The 20603-nt window shown below is 39.4% G+C and overlaps 1 protein-coding gene across 2 annotated transcripts in view; it reads right to left on the reverse strand.

The window, feature by feature from the left end:
• CHCHD3 (coiled-coil-helix-coiled-coil-helix domain containing 3) overlaps window positions 1-20603 on the reverse strand; it is a 292530-nt gene that overhangs the window by 217152 nt on the left and 54775 nt on the right. For both annotated transcript variants that reach the window (NM_001035475.1, XM_005205750.5), the window contains 1 exon segment: window positions 13283-13364. In NM_001035475.1, coding sequence (NP_001030552.1) covers window positions 13283-13364 — 82 coding nt within the window.

The raw sequence follows: 20603 nt of genomic DNA on the forward strand, positions 1-20603 counted from the left end.
AAGCCCCTCCGTGGGGTTGAGAAGAGCACTAAATAGTAAGAGGGAGTCAGCCACAAAAATACAAGTATTCTAGGCAAAGAGTTGAACACGAGAACAAACAGGTCTGGCAGCTGCTATAGCTAAAATGCTCAGTGGGAAGGTGGTAAGAGATGGGTCCCCAGGGTATAAATAGAAAGGGCAGAGGAGGACCAGAAGATCTGGGGGAAGATCTGGATTTTATGCTAAATCTAGAGAAGAGCCATTAAAAATGATTTTAAAGAAATAAACTGCTGTGGTTAAGAATGCATCTTTTAAAGCACATCAGCTCTGCCTTGTGGAGAGGAGGATCTGGGGGACAGGACTGGCTCCTGACATGGAGACTCTAACAGCTCACGTGAGAAGTGATAATGACAGTCCAGGATTTATTTCTCAACCATGGCACTACTGACATGTGGGCCAAACCATCCTTCACTGTGGGGCACTGTCCTGTGCTGCAGGATATTTAATAGCATCCCTGGACACCATCCATGAGACAGATGCCAGCAGAACCCTCCAAGTGGTGACCACCTTAAAGATCTCCAGATGTGGCCAAACGGCCCCTGGAGGTGGGGTTGAGAGGAGGGGGCAAAATGCCCCTCAGTTGAGAATCTAGTGCTTAGACTAAGTAGGCATGGAAATGGTGAGAGGAATGAATCTGCAGTTATTTAAAAAGTAGAAACACGAAGGCAAGAAGGAAGGAGCCAGAATAACCAGTAATCAAATTTCTGACATGACTCTCGGTTTGTCAGACTAACGTCCAAGTTTTCAGTAGTTTGAGGGAAGTGTTTTCTAAGTCAAACCTACCTGGGGCTGCACAGACTAGCTAAGCTACAGAAACGTATGTGGACAATGGCTTGGACTCCTTTTCTCTAAGACTATAAAAACCAAATTGTACAACTAACAGGTATATTCATGAAGAAATATACAATTTCCAACACTTTATAGCAAAATCCACAGAAATATTAACTTTCACCCACTATTTGACAGTATTTTGACAGTTTTATTTCAAAATATCATCATGTGAATTAAAAAAAAAAAAAAACTTTGAAAGTCCCTTGTGAATTCTTTTCATAACTAAATTCCTTATTTAATGAGCTCCACAATCAAGGTAAAACTTATTGTACTAAAACCTGAGAAACATACATCTTCAGTAAACCACATCAAAAGAGCCTTAGAGCGTTCAGACTAACATGTACTAGGAAGCATCCCTGTTGGGCCAGAAAACAAGTTGGCCTGTGAGATGCAACCAAGCAGAGGGATGAGGAGAGTGGTTTCAGGTTCCTGAGTGCAAAGGCTCACATCCCAACTCCTCTGCTTTCTGGGTTATATGACTAGAAGCAGCCGCCTGATGAGGCGGTGAAATGAGGGTACCAGCAGACTGGAAACAGCTGCATAGGGTAGGTGTGAGGATTAAATGATCATTACGTGCAAAGTGCTCGGAGAGTCCTTGGAACAAAGGAAGTGTACAAAAACTGTTAGCTAATACTACTAATTATTATTAAATGTTACTGCTGTTAGTATTACTTCTCAGGTCAAAGTCTTCTTAAGTGGTGCATATCATCAGATTTTTAAGTCTATTCAAGATCTCCTTATTCTGCAAATAGAGGACATGATGGGGTGGGGGTGGGGGGGAACAAGTCCTACAACATTATTACTGCAATCTCATTTTGTTTAAAAAAAAACAAACTATATAAGGATATATTTCCCTTAGGGTATAATGTGTGAATTTTGGGGAGGAGGGAAGAGCAGAGTAATGGAGAACAGGGTAAACATGACTAACTTTTGATGCATGTATGTTCTCTGAATTTCTTTGATATATATTTCTTTTGTAATGGTTTTAAATAAATCAACATTATCCATGTATTTAGTAGTTTGAGGAATGAGTGACCTTCCTAGGTCAAACCTACCATATTCTGTAGCAATAATAAAAACTATAGAAACTGTTAGGTAATGGTTTTTAAACTAATAGACATTTCCCATATTAAATTAGTGGTCTCAAGTGACTTTTTTTGGTTTTGCTTTGATTTGGTTTGGTTTCAATCGATCAACCTCAGGAAAGCAAAACTGTAATCTATGGATTTTGAAAGGATTTTTGTTTTACTCTGATAATCATTAACAGAATGGTACTAGGAAATGAAGAATTTAAGAGATCCATTCTAAGAAGTTGTGAAGAAATTCAAATTTAAATCACTAACTGAAATACTTAAATGGCTAACATCTATTTTTATACCTTATTCTTGATACCAAAAATCACTAAAATCATTTTAATGGAATAACTTGAGAAAATTTCCAAGTGAAATGGTTTCTGCCTGGAGGAATTACCCAGTGTATGTGTAAGGGAGCAACTGTAAAGGCATGTAACTAATAACTGCCGTGTGTAGCTGTACATCATTCAGTGGAGGAACTCCACACTTGAGTTCCAAAGTCACACTGTCCTAGTAGCTAGATTGTTTTCACTGATTTAAAAACATTAAGTTTGAAAAAAGGTGATGACTTCTCAAAATACCCTATCACACAAAAAGCAAATAAATGGTAAGGAAGACTACAAACCAAAACCCAACATGTCAAGCTATACAATGGAAAACAAAGTATCAGTAAGAGAATGAGGCAAACCCTCTTAAAAAAGAAAAAAAAAAGGCTAAAGATGAATAGAGAAGTAGAAATGCAAAATGCTTTCTACTTCATGACCATCTATTAAAGGCAGCGCTGTGCCTCTTTATTGCTTCCCGCACAGGGGGAGGGCCTGATTGCTCCAGAGAGCTCCCAGGAGCACGGACTACTGGGCACTGCGTGCCTCCCTGAGCGGAAGCAGCCCTCACCTCCAAATCACGAGGCAGGCCCCCATCTGCTTCCAGACACCCCACCCTTGCTGTGCTCCAATCTTAAGCAAACAAGAAATTCAAATTGCCACCATCACTGAAAAGGTGGACACAGACCAGCATTTAACAGCGAGTTATAGCCTACGTGATTAAAGAATATTAACTTGAAACACAAACTCTCAAAAGATTCTGGTACTAAGATAAAGGAGGTTTTAAAAATACCGAGCGGCTGCCAGATCTAATAACTAGAAGCACACAGCTGAGGTCACTTTCAAGAGATCTTTTATTTACTAACGGTTTAGAGGTGAAAGCTCAAGTAAATGTTTGTTACCTCTTCCCACAACTGCAAATGAAAAATTTTAAAGGGAGTATTCCCTGTACACACAGCAACGTAGTACTGCAGGATGGTGGAGTGCATGAACTTGACGGAGACGTGGGTTCAAATCCCAGGCTCACCACTTATTAGATATGACTTTGGTAATTTCTTCTTCATCTCTCACTTATAGAGAGGGGATAACAGAAGTGTTGTGAGGATGAAATGAGTTAAAATATATAAAGTGCTCAGGAAATACAAGAATCCAACACCTGTTGCTTTAATTTTTTTTTTTTTTCGTTTTAGTTGGACATATGGGTCCTGTACTCTGGAATGGTTTTCATAACATAATGTGACCCCAAGGTGTGTATTCTATACGTATGTCATCTATAAACTGTGAGGAAAGTTTTCATCAAAGACAAATGACAACTGCTCTGCGTAAGAATAGGATGCAAAAGAATATGGGTTCTCTCAAAATATATATATATCAGAAACTTGAGATACTCTTTTTTTTTAACAGTTTTCTCCAACTAGGAAAAGGGGACAGGGGATTACTTAAACATGAACGTGCCAATAGTTAGAAATATGATAATGTTGAGATAAAATTGACATCTGAACTATAACTATGTTGCCTGCACTCGTTCTCAGCTCAAGGCTCCACTGGCAAAGCTGCTGAGGTCAGAAGAGGAAGGGGAGAAGGGAGAAACACAACAGGCTTCTCCCCTTCCTCTTCTGACCTCAGCAGCTTTGCCAGTTTCTCCCCGGTTGCAGAGGGAGCTGCCAGACCTGCCTCTCATTCTGCTCCCCTCCTCCTAACAGGGCATTCATCACCAGCAGGCTCAGCAGATGGTTCCCCAGAAGGCTCGGGACTGAGGGTTCAGAGGGGTAAGGCCCAGCCTACGTGGGCCACTGTCCATAAGTACAGGCTTCTGGACTCAAGGAAGTGGACATCAGGCCTGCCCACTCACCTTCTGAAACGGAAACTGAACTGAGTCTATCCAACAAATGCTGTTTGGAAGAGAAAAGTTTACTCCTCACACATGAAATGTCCCAATCTGAGAGACTATTATCCTCACCACAAGTTTCTCTAAGCCCCCTGATTCCCACGTCTCTGGGAAGGGGAAAGGAGGGGAAAATGGCTGACAGAGAGCTCTAAACCCCTTGTCCGAGCTATAACCAGATGGCACCAGGACCAGCTATTTATCGGAGTTCTGTCAGTCTCCTCTGAATAAATGTTTACAGGGTGGTGAGAGGCAATGTGAGGCTCTCCTGGTGGCTCAGTGGTAAAGAATCTGCCTGCCAATGCAGGAGACACGGGTCTAATCCCTGACCTGCGAAAATTCCCTGGAATAGGAAATGGCAGACCCACTCCAGTATTCCTGCCTAGGAAATCGCATGGACAGAGGAGCCTGGCGGGCCTCGGAACATGGGGTCACAAAGCAGCAGACACGACTGAACCACTGAGCACAAACAACGACCAAAGGCAACATGATTCTATCACCTCAGCAACAGAGGGCAGGGCTGTGGGGCAGGCGGCCCAAGACCGGCTTCCCCTGCTGACTGACAACCTTACAGATGTCTACTTGAGTCATCTGTTTTTATAAATCGGTGGTAACACTGATAAGAAACATTAACAGTTTATGTAAAGAATAATAAATGTTTTACAGAGTACATTACCACCCCTACTCTCCTAGACTGTTCTGGGTAACAGGGAAACTTCAGGAAGTACTACTACAACTACAGGGCACTCAAAAACCAGTTCCTAGAAATTTCCAAATGCAGAAACCCACTCTGGCACAAATTACTTCAAACACTTGCTTCATGAGAGAAAACACTGCAATTACTGTCAAAAGAAACATCTGAACAAGAAGTGGTTGAATATCAAGGCTGCTATTACATCCAATAAAAAAAAGGGGGGGTTACAGATTTCTGTGGCATGCTTGATTGATTCTGGTTTTCCAGGTTTAATATTCCTACATGTTTGAAAAAAAAAAAAAACAGATTGTCAAACAGAATTCAGAGTAGGAGTCTACAACAGCATAACATCAATAGGAAAGAAAACTGGATTTGGAAAAAGACGTAAAGAGATGTGAATAAAACATAGACTGGATAACCCAACCTTCTGTAATTGTTGGTTATAGAAAGCAGTTGTCTCTATTAAAAATAGAAAAGTGACACTTGGGAAAAAATAAAGACAAAAGTAGCAGATGGCTACAGATTTCAATACCTAGTACATACACAGCACTTTCAATCATCCCCCAGTGAACAGTACCGGGTGGCTAGGATGTGATCTATTTCATTCAGATGGAGTTAAGTCTTTATATTTAAGCAGAATGGAATAGAAAAGCAATACAACATACATTTAAAAAAAAAAAGCTTTAATGAGGTTAATAAAAAAATTAATCTAATACACTGGGATTTTTATATTATAGAAGGATCTCGCAAATGTCAGAGCACACAAAGAAACAGTTTGCAGATAAAGCCAACCAACTGTCCACTGCCCCTACCGGAGCCAGACACTGGGAAATCTGTTCACATCACAGCAGTGTACGAACTGTAATCACTTTCTCTGCAAATACCTATAAATCAGATGGAGAAGGCAGTGGCACCCACTCCAGTACTCTTGCCTGGAAAATCCCATGGACGGAGGAGCCTGGTAGGCTGCACTCCATGGGGTCACGAAGAGTCGGACATGACTGAGTGACTTCACTTTCACTTTTCTCTTTCCTGCACTGGAGAAGGAAATGGCAACCCACTCCAGTATTCTTGCCTGGAGAATCCTAGGGACGGTGGAGCCTGGTGGGCTGCCGTCTATGGGGTCACACAGAGTCGGACACGACTGAAGCGACTTAGCATAGCATAGCATAGCATAAATCAGAAGTGAGATTCACCGCCTGTGACTGCTAACTCATCTTTTCAGGTCCCTTACAAACCATATTTTTATGATAAAAGAGATTGATAAATATTAGTAATCAACAGAACTTACTCCCTGAAAGTGGCTTTATTTTTTAATTACTATATACCTAGAGATTACTTGCAGGTTGGAGGTATGTAATTTCATAATAACAACTGCGTAATATGTGCTGATGACTAGAAAATGGCATTTAATTTCTCAAGTAATTAAAACTGGGGTAAAATCTCAACCAACATTCATCCAAAAGCAGCATCAAACAATCTTGGTGGATCTACAGCTAGTTACAACATCAAGTAGCTATTCCCTTTCTTTCTTCTTGATTTCTTGAAAAAGGTTATTAAAATGAAGGCAACTTTCACTTGTCTTCATAGGTACAAAGGTGAAATTCAAATACCAAAGGTCAGAGGTCAGATGCAGTCACATTCTTCTTGCTGTCAGAGACTGACTTTTGGAGGTACGGCAAAAGAGAGAAGCAAATCACATTTTAAAAGTCTATACTCAAACTGTAGCACATTGCGTCCTTGCTATATTGGCCTTCTCTAGCTGCAACACAATACGATCAGCTATAATCCCAAACACACAGAGTATCACAGAAAAACAAGCTGCTGACACGGGCATTTAATTTGCTCTTGACTCCCAATACACCAGGCAACTATTCCACCCATTAGGTGTTGTCATAAGCAAAACTACGATTCCAGATTAGACCCAGTGATTTTACTGTGTGCACTAAATCTATATCAGTGATTTTGGAGGGCATCAAATCACTCAACAGTCTCATAAAACAGAATCAGATCTAAGATGAATTGAGATTCCACATGTAAATGTGTTTTACAAATGAGAACAGAACATATACAGCATGCTCATAATCAGCTGTGTCGTCACTGTGACCCTAGTAGAAACCTTTTCCTCGAAAGCAACTTTTAATTAGGCTGTATCTGCCTATTAAAGAAGCGGAGACTTAGATAAACAAGCTCCAACTGTATAGCACAGGGAACTATATTCAATACCCTGTGATAAACCAAACGGAAACAAATATAAAAAAGAATGTGTACATATATATGCATGTAACTGAATCACTTTGCTGTGTAGCATAAATTAATATATTATAAATCAACTATACTTCAATTTAAAAAATAAATAGGGCTTTTCTGGTGGTCCAGTGGTTAATCATCTGCTTCGCAATGCAGGCGACACCAGCTTGATCCCTGGCTGGGGAAGTTCCCACATCCCTCGGAGCAACTAAGCCTGTGCATCACAACTATTGAGCCTGTGCTCCAAAGCCTAGGAGCTGCAACGACTGAGCCCACGCGCCACAAGCACTGAAGTCCACGTGCCCTCAGAGCCCGTGCTCCATGAGAAGTCACTACACTGTGAGAAGCCCGTGCACTGCAACCAAAGTGGCCCTGATCACCTCCACCAGACCCAGCACAACAAGGAAAACCAGCAGAGCCAAAACTAAAATTTAAAAAAATAAAATTCTCTAAATAAGTTAAAAGTAAGGAAGTGGAAATTTTAAGGACTCCAATACACTTTAAAATACCTTCAGTGTAAATGATTCTCAGTGTGTGGCGTGACCTGTCAGAGATGCTGTAAAAGGGTTTCTGCATTAGGTAGGACATGAGGCAGACACTCAAGAAATCATTTCTAACCTAACAGAGGTTACGGTCTACAGTGTTTGCAGACTGTCCTGATGAAATACATTCTAGGATCCCATCTGTCCAGTTTCCACATGCCTGAAAGCATATCACACTTACATTCTGCCAATCTGCCCTGAGCAGTTGTCATAGCTTGCGCAGAAGCATCAAAATTTGTAAAAACTGGTTTTCAGCAGCCTGGAAAAATCCCAGGAACGACAGCAGGAGGCTGTTGTCGTCATCAAGGTTCTGATGGCACAGAATATGACACTATGTAGAAAAATACAGACATCAAGACCCCAAGCCACAGAGCGATTTAGAAGAATCAGACCAATGTGAACAAGTTTTGAGAATCCCTTACTTAACCTTGAGTTTCTCACTATTAGCACTATTCACATTCTGGGCCAGATAATTCTTGTGTGCTTTTGGGAGTTTTGGGGGAGTAGCCTGTGCATTACAGAATGTTTAGCAGTATCCCTGGCCTCTACCCACTAGACACCAGTAAGACCTAACTAGCTGTGACAGCCAAAAATGTCCCCAGACATTTTCACATATCCCCTGGAAACCAAAATCTCCCCTAGTTGACAACACTGCCTTAACCTATTTATTTTCCTCACATTTTCCTTTTCATGAACACACAGGTGATAGCTTTTTAAAAACTCAAAGTCAATCTTAATGAGCTCTTTCAATAAGAAAAGTCTAAGAGATATTAACTACTGTGTTATTATCTGCAACTATTTTTTTCTTAGCGGTATACCAAATACAATGCTTCCTAAAAATTAACAGCATCTTCCATTCAATGAAATTCAGCCACACGCCATCCTTTCCCCTTTATCATGGAACCATCATCCAGGGGAATTACTTCTTCCCCACTGTGTAAAGCTTTAAGTAGTACCCAGTTCTTCCCTACGTACTGGTTCTCTAGTCTTCCTTTTGATTCTTTTGAACTATCTAATATGCTTCTAAAAATTTCCTTGCTTCCCAAGTTGGCCAGAGTTAAGTTCCAGTCTTTCAACCAAAAAAAAAAAAAAAAACTAACTGAAATGAAGCTAGGCTGACAGAAAATATTTCAGAGTAGTTCCCTGCCACAAAATTCACCAACTTATTAAAAATATTAGTGCTTCTCCATACCACTCACCACAATGGTAGAGTGAATAGGATACAGATGAAACAAAAATTGTTGAAACAGTGTCATGGGGACTCACTGTACTCTTCTGTTTTTGAAGGTGCTTTAAACTGTCCATAATAAAAAAGCTAAAGATGATTAATATCCTACAAAGAAAAAGATCACAACAGAAGTCATTTCCAAAGTCCTTTCTGCGTATGTTGGACTGTGTCTGTGTCCCAGTCTTAAGCACTCAGGAACTCAGCTACAGTTATGCGTGCATTTGGGGTGAAAACAGAAGACGTGGTAAGCCAAGGATGTGCAAGTGACGATCCAAAGGCACAAGGAACCATTCTCAAGACTTCATTCAATTAAGGCAATAGGTACAGTCATCTATAAATTCTGTGCTTCTCTAAAAAAAGATGCTTTTAAAAGATGACACTGAAAACCTTCTTAATGCTTTTTCTGAAGTTTCTTCTCTGGTTGATAAAAGAAAGAAAATAATAGCTATTGACTCTTATAAGAACTATTATACAGATAAACACACACTTTTTGCCAAGATTTGACAGCTGGAAGTTTTCATGAAGAAGGTTTCAAACAAAACATTTTGTTAAAAGAGAGAGGGGGAAAAAAAAATGCTGTACCACCCTCTACTCTCCTTAAAAGTGACAGAAAATAAATTCTTTATCAATAGTCATTTGTCCCAGGTTACAGCTAAGCTGCCAACCCTAGTCCACGTGAGAGATGAAAGCGGCTCTCACTGACACCTTTTATCCACCTCACCTGCCCTTTATCTTTCACAGAACAGGGAGAGCAGATGGGCGCTAAGTGACAGAGGCGGGAAAAACCACCACAGCTAGAATTGTTGTAACAACAGCCGGTACCATAGCAGAAGAAAAGAAGACAAAAAATTTCTATGTGAAAAACGTAAGCAAAGTAAATACGAAGGTCTAACCCAAAAACTCCTAATTAAAATAAAATTCAATTAAAAATAATAAAATTTCAAAGACAAGGAATTCTACCATAACATGCTGATTTTCTCTGCTTCTTAAAGAAAATGGTCTGAAATGTTTTTGAATAAACTTCACTGTGTAATTATGTACTCCATCAACCTAACCCCAATTAAATAATTAAAAAGGGCTGTATAGGAAACTATTGAAATATGCGTAAACCCTTTTAGCAGTACTAATTACATCTTGATTTTTAAAATCCTAAGCCATGAGTCTTCTCTATTTCCTGAGAAAATGGTGGTATAAACTAAAACTCATGTCCTGTCCCAGACATTTCAGGCAAATTGGACCTAGCGTACCAAGCACTCCATCAAAAGAGAAGAAATATTAGAAAATACTTCATAAACTCCTCACTTTAGATATGAAATATTTAAGGGCCAATGAGGTTAAATTATATGTGAAAGGTCCTATAGGACTTCCCTCGTAGCTCAGTCAGTCAAGAATCTTCCTCCAATGCAGGAGAACCAGGTTTGATTCCTGGGTTGCAAAGATTCCCTGGAGAAGGAAATGGCAACCCACTCCAGTACTCCAGTATTCTTGCCTGGAGAATCCCATGGACAGAGGAGCCTGGCAGGCTACAGTCCATAGGGTTGCAAGAATCAGACAGAAAGCGACTAAACCACCACCACCTATAGCCAATGAAGACTAGATTTACCAATTCAAAGATTCTTTACATTTAGCTCTCTTCAAGCAAACTAGTGAAGCAGTCCAAAACAAATACACACACTCAGAAACACACACAAAATCTACTGGTAGTAGTAGTACTACTGGTAGTAGTACTCACAAACCATCTACTGGTAGTAGTCATTGTGCATGTGGAAGATATTCACATGATCACAGAATAATAATGCTTTGTGCCGTATGCAAATTTCAGAAACAGCACAGAAGGGAAGCACTTGACTACTGCGGATTAAAATGTATTCACATATTTTTATGAATAAGCAACTATACTTTAAAGTATAGTTTATACTTTATGTAACTATACTTTATACTTTAAAACAGAGAAGGCAATGGCAAGCCACTCCAGTACTCTTGCCTAGAAAATCCCATGGATGGAGGAGCCTGGTAGGCTGCAGTCCATGGGGTCGCTAGGAGTCGGACGCAACTGAGCGACTTCTCTTTCACTTTTCACTTTCACACAATGGAGAAGGCAATGGCAACCCACTCCAGTGTTCTTGCCTGGAGAATCCCAGGGATGGCAGAGCCTGGTGGGCTGCCGTCTATGGGGTCGCACAGAGTCGGACACAACTGAAGCGACTTAGCAGCGGCAGCAGCAGCAGCATACTTTAAAAAGTACAACTTTTACCCCCAGGGCTTCCCTGGTGGCTCAGTGGTAAAGAATCCATGGCCAATGCAAGAGATGCAGATTTGATCCCTGGGTTGGGAAGACACCCTGGAGAAGGAAATGGCAACCCACTCCAGTATTTCTGCCTGGAGAAATCCTATGGACAAAGGAGCCTGGCTACAGTCCATGGCGCTGCTTTACCCACAAAAAACCATCTACATTGTTTCAAATACTGTGTTCAGTTTACAGCTTTTCAACATCTTTTTGAATCAGAATGTAAGATCTACTTGAGCATCTAATATTCCATGATGGGTACGTGCCATAATTCATTCATCCAGTCTCCCATGACAGGCACATGGACTGCTTCCAGTTTTTTATTACAAGAACTTCAATGAACTCTTTCAGCTGCTACTGCTAGTAGAAGTAGTCCTAAAGACAACAATAAAATAGAAGTATGTACACAGAAAAAAGGCTAGAGGAGTGAAATGTGATGATCTTAATAGAATGAAATTGTGGAGGATTTTGTTTTTTCAACCTTACACATCTGTAAAGTCTTTGAATTTTTAAGTGAGCATACTGAACAGAACTGATTACTAATTAACCCTATTTATTAACATGGGTACTATCTATGACATTCATTATTAGCTACAATATTGTTAACCTTAATACCCATAGTTCAGTTCAGTCACTTAGTCGTGTCTGACTCTTTGTGACCCCATGGACTGCAGCACACCAGGCTTCCCTGTCCATCACCAACTTCTGGAGTTTGCTCAAACTCATGTCCATCAAGTGGGTGACACCATTCAACCATCTCATCCTCTGTTGTCCCCATCTCCTCACGCCTTCACTCCTTCCCAGCATCAGGGTCTTTTCAAATGAGTCCATTCTTCGCATCAGGTGACCAAAGTATTGGAGTTTCAGCTTCAGCATCAGTCCTTTTAATGAATATTCAGGGCTGATTTCCTTTAGGATAGACTGGTTGGATCTCCTTGCAGTCCAAAGGACTCTCAAGAGTCTTCTCCAACACCACAGTTCAAAAGCATCAATTCTTTGGTGCTCAGCTTTCTTTATGGTCCAACTCTCACATCCATACATGACTACTGGAAAAACCATAGCCTTGACTAGATGAACCTTTGTCCACAAAGTAATGTCTCTGCTTTTTAATATGCTGTCTAGATTGGTCATAGCTTTTCTTCCAAGGAGCAAGTATCTCAACTTCATGGCTGCAGTCACCATCTGCAGTGATTTTGGAGCCCAAAAAAATAAAGTCTCTCACTGTTTCCATTGCTTCCCCATCTATTTTCCATGAAGTGATGGGACCAGATGCCATGATCTTTGTTTTTTGAATGTTGAGTTTTCAGCCAGCTTTTTCACTCTCCTCTTTCACTTCCATCAAGAGGATCTTTAGTTCTTTGCTTTCTGTCCATAAACGTGGTGTCATCTGCATATCTGAGGTTATTGATATTTCTCCCAGCAATATTAATGCCAGCTTGTGCTTCATCCAGTCTAGCATTTCGCATGATGTACTCTGCATATAGGTAAAAGAAGCAGGGTGGCAATATACAGCTGTGATGTACTCCTTTCCCAATTTGGAACCAGTCTGTTGTTCCATGTCCGATCCTAAATGTTGCTTCTTCACCTGTATACAGATTTCTCAGGTGGCAGGGAAGGAGGTCTGGTACTCCCATCTCTTGAAGAATTTTCGACAGTTTGTTGTGATCCACACAGTCAAAGGCCGTGGAGTAGTCAATAAAGCAGAAGTAGATGTTCTTCTGGAACTCTTGTGCTTTTTCAATGATCCATCAGATACTGGCAATACCCATAGCAGATAATGTAATTTTCTATCAAAAATACATTCATTAAAAGAATCTAGCCTGAGAAATGCCAGAAGAATCCTCAAAAACTATTTTTCACATACTGAAAAACCAAGGCTCAGTTATTCATGCAACTGAGAACAACACAAGAGATAAAATGGTGACTTACAATTGAGTTTGGGAAAGGGATAACCTAGGGCTTTAACAAGCACAGTCCAAAACCAAAAAGAGCCACATCCATTTATGTTCAGCAGATTCTGAAGTCGAGCCAGACACCGATGATGAGTCTCTTTATAATCACTCCTCTCCAAAAGCATTTCATAATTATGACAGGTCCACCAAAATCTGTCTCAAACACCATGAAACTCACCGTTTCTGATTTTCAGATTCTTTCTTGGCCTGCTCCAATGCCAGTTCCTCAGCCACTCTTCTTTTCAATTCTTCATCAGAAACTAAAATCAACAAAGAAGGGAAAAAGATACAATAAGTGACTTCTTTAAACAAAAGCATGAGAATACTCAGGAAGATGAAACTGAGACTAGATCTTAATGGGCAAAGTTCTGCCAGCTGGTCAGTATCTCCTTGGAACCACCTAAGCACTGTGGAAAAGACCAATTAGTGCACTTCAGAAGTAATTTAATCAAGAGCTCTCTGGCGACCTAGAAATCTCCATACCTGCCAAAAGTTATAATAAACTCAAGGAGCTGCTTACTGCCCAGTGGGGACTGAGCCATTAAGTACAAATTCTTTAAAATGATGTCCTACCACTAAAGTCTGACAATTGCATAGAGAAAGAGGAGAGGCTGCAAGGAAGGGACTTCAGAGAAGAAAATGACATCAAAACATTCCCACTTTGATAACTGAACATTTTAAAAAATCACTTATTAGAGAAATAAAATCATGTGTGGTTAAATTCACTTATCCATGATTTATGAAAAAGGAATTCACTGACTCATGAAAATGTTAAAACCATATTTTTTGGAAAACGTGTCCTTCAAATTCAAGTCCCAACAATTGGAGAGAGAGACACAGAACAGTGCTGAGAACACAGCTGGAGCTTTCTAAGTACCTGGTGACTTGACTTGAAACAGCTGGTCTTTCCAATTAAATGATTTTGTACAATATGTTTTGTAAGAGTCTTACAGCTATGACAGCAAATAAATTGACAAATTTTATATACTCTTTAAGAGCCCTCCCTAAGAAATAAGCAAGGACTATTTCCTCTTCACTACCCAAAACCCACTACCCAAAACTATGACCAAGAAAGCACCAGAAACATTTAAACTCTAGGAATACACACAGGACCTCACCCAGGATTTCAACTGGTTGAGCCTATTAGATGGAAACTAGACAGTACTGTCTCTGCTCTTTGATGACATTTTATTTGATAATCTTGATATTATAACAACCTTGCCTTAGGAAATACGCAAAAATTTAGCTGACACTGGGTAACAGCAAGAAAAGAAAATATATGAAAGCTCTTAAGGATGTTTTCTGTTAATTGTGGACTATCAGAAAATAGCAATATCAAAGGACATCATCAAGAAAGTGAAAAGACAACCCACAGAATGGGGAAAAATACTGGCAAATCATATAGCTGTTGAGGTGCTTGTATCCAGAATATAAAAGAACACTTACAACAGAACTGAACAATAAAATGGTAACATAACTAAAAATGGGCAAAGGACATAAACAGGCATTTCTCTAAAGAAGATACACAAATGGCCAATAACTGCATGAAAAATCACTCAATAGTATCCATCATTAGGGAAATGCAAACCAAAGCCACGTGATTTACCAATTCAAACTTAATGAAAAAGACAATTAACAGGGGTTAGTGAGAATGTGGAGAAACTGAAACCTGCATATTAATACACTGCTGGTGGGAATGTAAAATAATGCAGTCAGTATAAAAATAGTTTGGCAGCTTCTCAAGATGCTAAACAGTTACCATATTACGCAGCAATTCCACTGTTAGATACCGTGTATAACCAAGAGAACTGAAAACATGTCTACACAAAAACTTCTAGATGAATATTTATGGCAGCATTATTCATAATATCCCAAAAGTGAAGACAATCTAAATGCTCATCAACTGATGGATGGATAAACAAATGTAGTATATCCATTCAGTGTGATATTATTCAATCATAAATAGTTATGAAGTACTAATATGTGCTACAACATGAATAAATCTTGAAAAAATGCTAAGTGAAAGAAGTCAGACACAAAGGTCACGTATTGTACATGGCCATTGATATGAAATGTCTAGAAAAGGCAAACCTGCAGATGCAGAAAGTAGGTGAGTAGTTGTCTGGGGCAGGGGAGTGGGGGCATGGAGAGTGACAGCTAAGGGGGTATAGGATTTCTTTGGGGGTATTGAACATGTTCTAAACTAGACTGTAAGATGGTTGCACAATCTGCAAATACTAAAAATTAGTGAACTGTACACTTTAATGAGTGAATAGTACAATATGTTAAATGTCTCTCAATAAAGCTGAGAAAAGAATATACTATAAATGAAAAGAATGATGGACAAGGAACCAGAGAAAGATGTACGGACTAGCTGAGGTTTGATCCCAGTTTGCCCATCAGCAACTTGGGAGACCCTGGGCAAGTTACTAGCCTCTCTGGGCAGTTTTCTCAAGAAGTTGCTCTCAAACGGACATTCTCCATTAGAACTATATATATATATATATATGTATGTGTGTGTGCGTGTGTGTGTGTGTATACACACACATATATACACACACACATACATATAATATACACAAACTATTCTGCTGTTTGCCATTCTTCTACTTGGTAGTCTAAAGTGTGAGACAAGTCTCTGTTTTGAAAAAGTCATCCAAAACAAAAACTTTTTAAGAAACTAAAAAAGAAATTGTTTGATTCAGGCAAATCTTAAGATTTTTTTTTCATTTTCTTTTCCAGCACTAAGAGTTTAAAACAATACAAAACCCAGCAGAGAAATTACAGACAGTAATGGCTCGTCAAGGAGTCTGGATAGACTTTGTCTTTTTATCAGCCAGGCTTTAGGTCAATCAGCTAACCTAGCTGAGTTTTGATTTCCTCATCCAAAAACAAGACCGGGTAGGTTACATAGATGTCAGCTGGCTATGAAGTTCCAGGCTATGCCCACCACAAGGTGATGGTTTTCACGGTTTCCTCACCCTCTTATCACCAAGCAAAACAATGTGACACAGTTTTTCAAGTTGTCCACAGCTGGTAGCTCTATTAGTAGCAAACATTGAGACACATATTTAACCCAGTTAGTACTACCCGATGAAACTATACTGTGAAGTACAGTATATCAGTTTGGGTCAGTGCACAGTCAGACCACGTGTAAAATCACACAAATCTGCCAGGATAATCAAATTATCACAGCAAAATTTTTCTCAGGCAAAATTCAATCAAATTCTTGATCACAATTCAGCTGAATTTCACTCAACAGAACTAGGCTTTGGTAAGACCTTGGTATACCAGGTCTAAGCATGAAGCAGTGAGATCAATCTTCTAGGGGAGCTGATCCAACATGTCCTCACAGTGCACTATAAGGACAGTGCACAGTCAAAGCTCTGGTGTTTCCAATAGTCATGGATGGATGTAAGAGTTAGATCATAAGAAGGCTGAGCGCCAAAGAAGTGATGGTTTTGACTTGTGGTGTTGGAGAAGACTCTTGAGAGTCCCTTGGACTGCAAGGAGATCAAACCAGTCAATGCTAAAGGAAATCAACCCTGAATATTCACTGGAAGGACTGATGCTGAAGATCCAGTACTTTGGCTACCTGATGTGAGGAACTGACTCATTAGAAAAGACCCTGATACTGGGAAAGATTGAAGAGCACATCGAGAAGGGAGTAGCAGAGCATGAGACAGTGAAACAGCATCACCAATTCAATGGACATGAATTTGAACAAAGTCTGGGAGATAGTGGACGACAGAGGAGCCTAGGAGGCTGCAGTTCATGGGGTCACAAAGAGTCAGACATGACTTAGCAGGTGAACAACCATGAATGCCTCTCACATAGGGGCTTCCTACCAGGGGAAAAGCCAAATTCAGCAGTGAGTTTTTCATGATGCTGTGATAAACCTCAAAGAGAATGGTGAGGACTCCTTTTCCAAATGATGGCCAGGTTGGGGGCTGGGAAGCCAGCCATGCCAAGAGAGACTGCAGAGAAGGAAGTGCAGAAGGCTTGTCTGCCAAGCCACCTGCCGTGGGTGAGGTGGTAAATAGATGGAAAGTGGTGCAATCACCTAGGTAGGCCACAAGTGGAGGGAGAAAGGTGAGAGGAGGAAGCACCAGAGATGCAAAAGGCAGGGATGCTCCCGAAGCCACTGAAGAAGACACGCCCAAGGGACCGGCTAGTTCCATCACTTCTGGTCAGTCAAAGCACGGCTGTCTCTTTAATGCCATAGCTATTCCTGGAAAAGACACACACACACACACACACACACCCACCCACCCCTTTTGGGTCCCAAGTTCAAGGTCACAGCTGAAAAAGTAATTACTTTAGCTACAATGGAGAATTTAAAATAACAAAAGATAAAACATGACCAAGCATAAAGTTTAAAATCTAAAATAGCAATTCAAAGCCCAGGCAGGAAAATAAACTGGTGTGGTAATGGGTTTTGAGCAAATCTAAGTTTCATGTTATTTGTTTTTAAATCAATAGAATACAGAAAGCAACAATACATTTCTTCTAGGTAGATAGGTCCAAAGTGCATGAGGGAAAACAGATATACCATTTGGAGACCACTATTTAAAATGGCCTTTCTGAAAACACTCTTTTCAGCTTCAGGATCTAAACATTTTCTCAAATAAAACTGTTATTAAACTAAAAGGTCAGTGTTTCAGGATGGACTACTTGAACAGAAGCTCAGGAAAGGCCAACTTTGCCTATTAGCACAGTGAGTTTCCAAGCAGATCTTTGGGGACTGGCAAAGTTTGTGAAATGAGAAAAAGTAAAAATGAGAAATTTTCAAACCATATACATCAGATTTGCCAGGCAAATCTGCAAAACTAGTTCAGACTCAGTAAGTAGGGTTCCAAAGCTTTCATATACATTTCTCACTTTCCTTTTAAAATGTATTAAGACAAAAGGATGCTTTCTTCACATACTTGTAACTCATGGACTTGGTAAAATGTTCTCAGAAACCACTTTAATTTTTTTTCTCAATGGCAAATGTATCCTAATAAACACAAAGACTGGCATTTTTGTCAATTAGTTATACATGATATGACACTGACCACAAAATATGTGAGAAAAAGTCAAGCATTACAACTGCTTGGTGTCTGCCCTAAACCCTTTATTTGAAATTACTATTGAAAGTAAGAAGTATCTGAATTAAAAACAACTCAAATTTATGCTTGCTTTAGGTAAACAGCATTCTAAAAAAGAAAATGTTTTGGTTAGTCCAAAGATTCTTCTTTACTGACCACCTAGCAAACTTTTGTCCCTCTTAGCCATGTTCTAAATTACTAAATTAAATTAATAAATTCTAAGAATTTCTAACTTGGGGATCAAATAACAAACTCCTAACCTTATATTACTTGATTCTTAGTATTCTCAGGAACTGTGGATACCACGGTCTTAATTCTGAGAGAAAGAGCAGCATAAATTTCTTACACTTCACTTGTCTTCTATGTTGCATGACAATGTCCTAATTCTCTGTTAAATGTGGTTAAATGTGGGGTAGAGAGGGATGGGGTAGAGGAGATGGAACTCTACAAATATATTTAAGATAGTTCCCTGAATGATGAACAGAAATGACTCCAAAAGACAAAATGTCGTTATGAATGGCTTCTATGTTGCATGACAATGTCCTAATTCTCTGTTAAATGTGGTTAAATGTGGGGTAGAGAGGGATGGGGTAGAGGAGATGGAACTCTACAAATATATTTAAGATAGTTCCCTGAATGATGAACAGAAATGACTCCAAAAGACAAAATGTCGTTATGAATGGCTCATCAAGCCGTAACACAATAGCTTATGTCATGAAAACACAAGACTAAAAATACAACCATGATTTGACTTACACAGATTCCCTGGATTTCAAGGAACATACCAATTTCCTTTTGCAACTGTTTCCACTATGACTTTCCCTTTCCTTCATTTTCTTAACATAACCCTTACATTATAATTCCCTCCTCAATTACAGTATTTCTGAAACTATCTCCATAAGTTACTTAATAAAAATTATGGCTTGCCTCTTAGAGAAATGTCAGGTCCTTTGGGATTTTTCCTTTATTCCATTTCTATTTCTGGTCTTACCATTTGCTGATATGTATCATATCCAATTTTATAAAGCCTATTATTTTCATATGCTAGTTTAAAAACACCAAAGAGAACTATGGCGGTCTACTCTCAGAAGGAAATAAATGTATGTAATTGCATAACACAAGCAGCAGATTTTAGATAAACACTGACTCTGCCAGGATTGAGATAGCTGAGCCAAAGCTAACACCATAAAATACAGCCAAATTAAATTTTCAGCTCCATAGAAATATCCATTAATCTTATTATTTCAATAAATTCATTAATATAAAAAGAGCACTGATTGTTTAAAAAATAATAATGGAAGCATCCATGCAATCAATGAAATACAACACAGAGTGTATCAGGAGTAAATGACTCACAGCATGGGCTGCAGGATAAATCTTGTCACGCTCCTTATCTTATAAAAGGTACAGGGTTTGATTAGAAGAGTCAAAAGATGGCTACAATAAATCTCCAGGGTTAGAAAGAATCACGTAACAGTGTGCCATTATCCATTTGTGGCAGCATCTAGTTAGCAGACAAACCTGATTTAAGCACACACACACACGGAGTGTTAAGTGTGATGATAAGCTGACAGTAACGTTCACCATCACCTTAAGGGTAATGTAACCTAGGACTGACTTCGAGAAATGCCATTTGTCTAGATACCTGGCCGGGTAACTGAGGCCACATATACATCAAAGCTAATGACGACGTTGGAAGGAAAATCCTTAACTGCACTTTCAGAACCATAAATATCGAATCAGAAGGTACAGTGTCACAAAGAGTTTGGCAACCTAAACATCAACTGCATCAAGTTAATGGCTTATTTTGCAGTATTACTGCTCCATGAGGATTTATATGCTTTCGTAAATTTCTAATCTGAATGGCATAATATGCAAATAATGTTCATTTTATTGTTTGCCTCACAACAAGCACTCCTGGAAACCAGCTCCATGCTCCATTCTATGTGAAAACAAACATCAGTACGGGCTGCAGACGCTGTATAGCAGCAGAAAGGCTCATCACTCATATTCTACGGTCTCCACATTTTTAAGAAGACAATTCATAAACCAGTATTGAGAATCAGATATACCTAGTATTTCATGTCTTAATATTCTGAATAATAGTTGCAAAATCTCACACAGCCTCTAGGAAAATAAGATCTATAATTTAAATTAAAAAATAATAATTACCTCTGGATATTGCTTTTTGATGCATAGCTTAATTTTTTTGTCTGTTTCACAAATGGATGTATTTTGTTCACTGGGGATAAAACTATAAATTCAGCAGCGTTAAACCTCCAACCCCAAATGCAGTACCAAAACCACCCAAACCTTTTCCTGTTTCTTTACAATAGTCCTGAGTGTGGCCACATTCAAAGGCTTCTCCATAAAGATCCATGACACACAAAGAGGACCAAGCTGGATGTA

The sequence above is a fragment of the Bos taurus genome, chromosome 4 (genome assembly GCF_002263795.3).
Source record: "Bos taurus isolate L1 Dominette 01449 registration number 42190680 breed Hereford chromosome 4, ARS-UCD2.0, whole genome shotgun sequence".
NCBI classification, from domain to species: Eukaryota; Metazoa; Chordata; class Mammalia; order Artiodactyla; family Bovidae; genus Bos; species Bos taurus.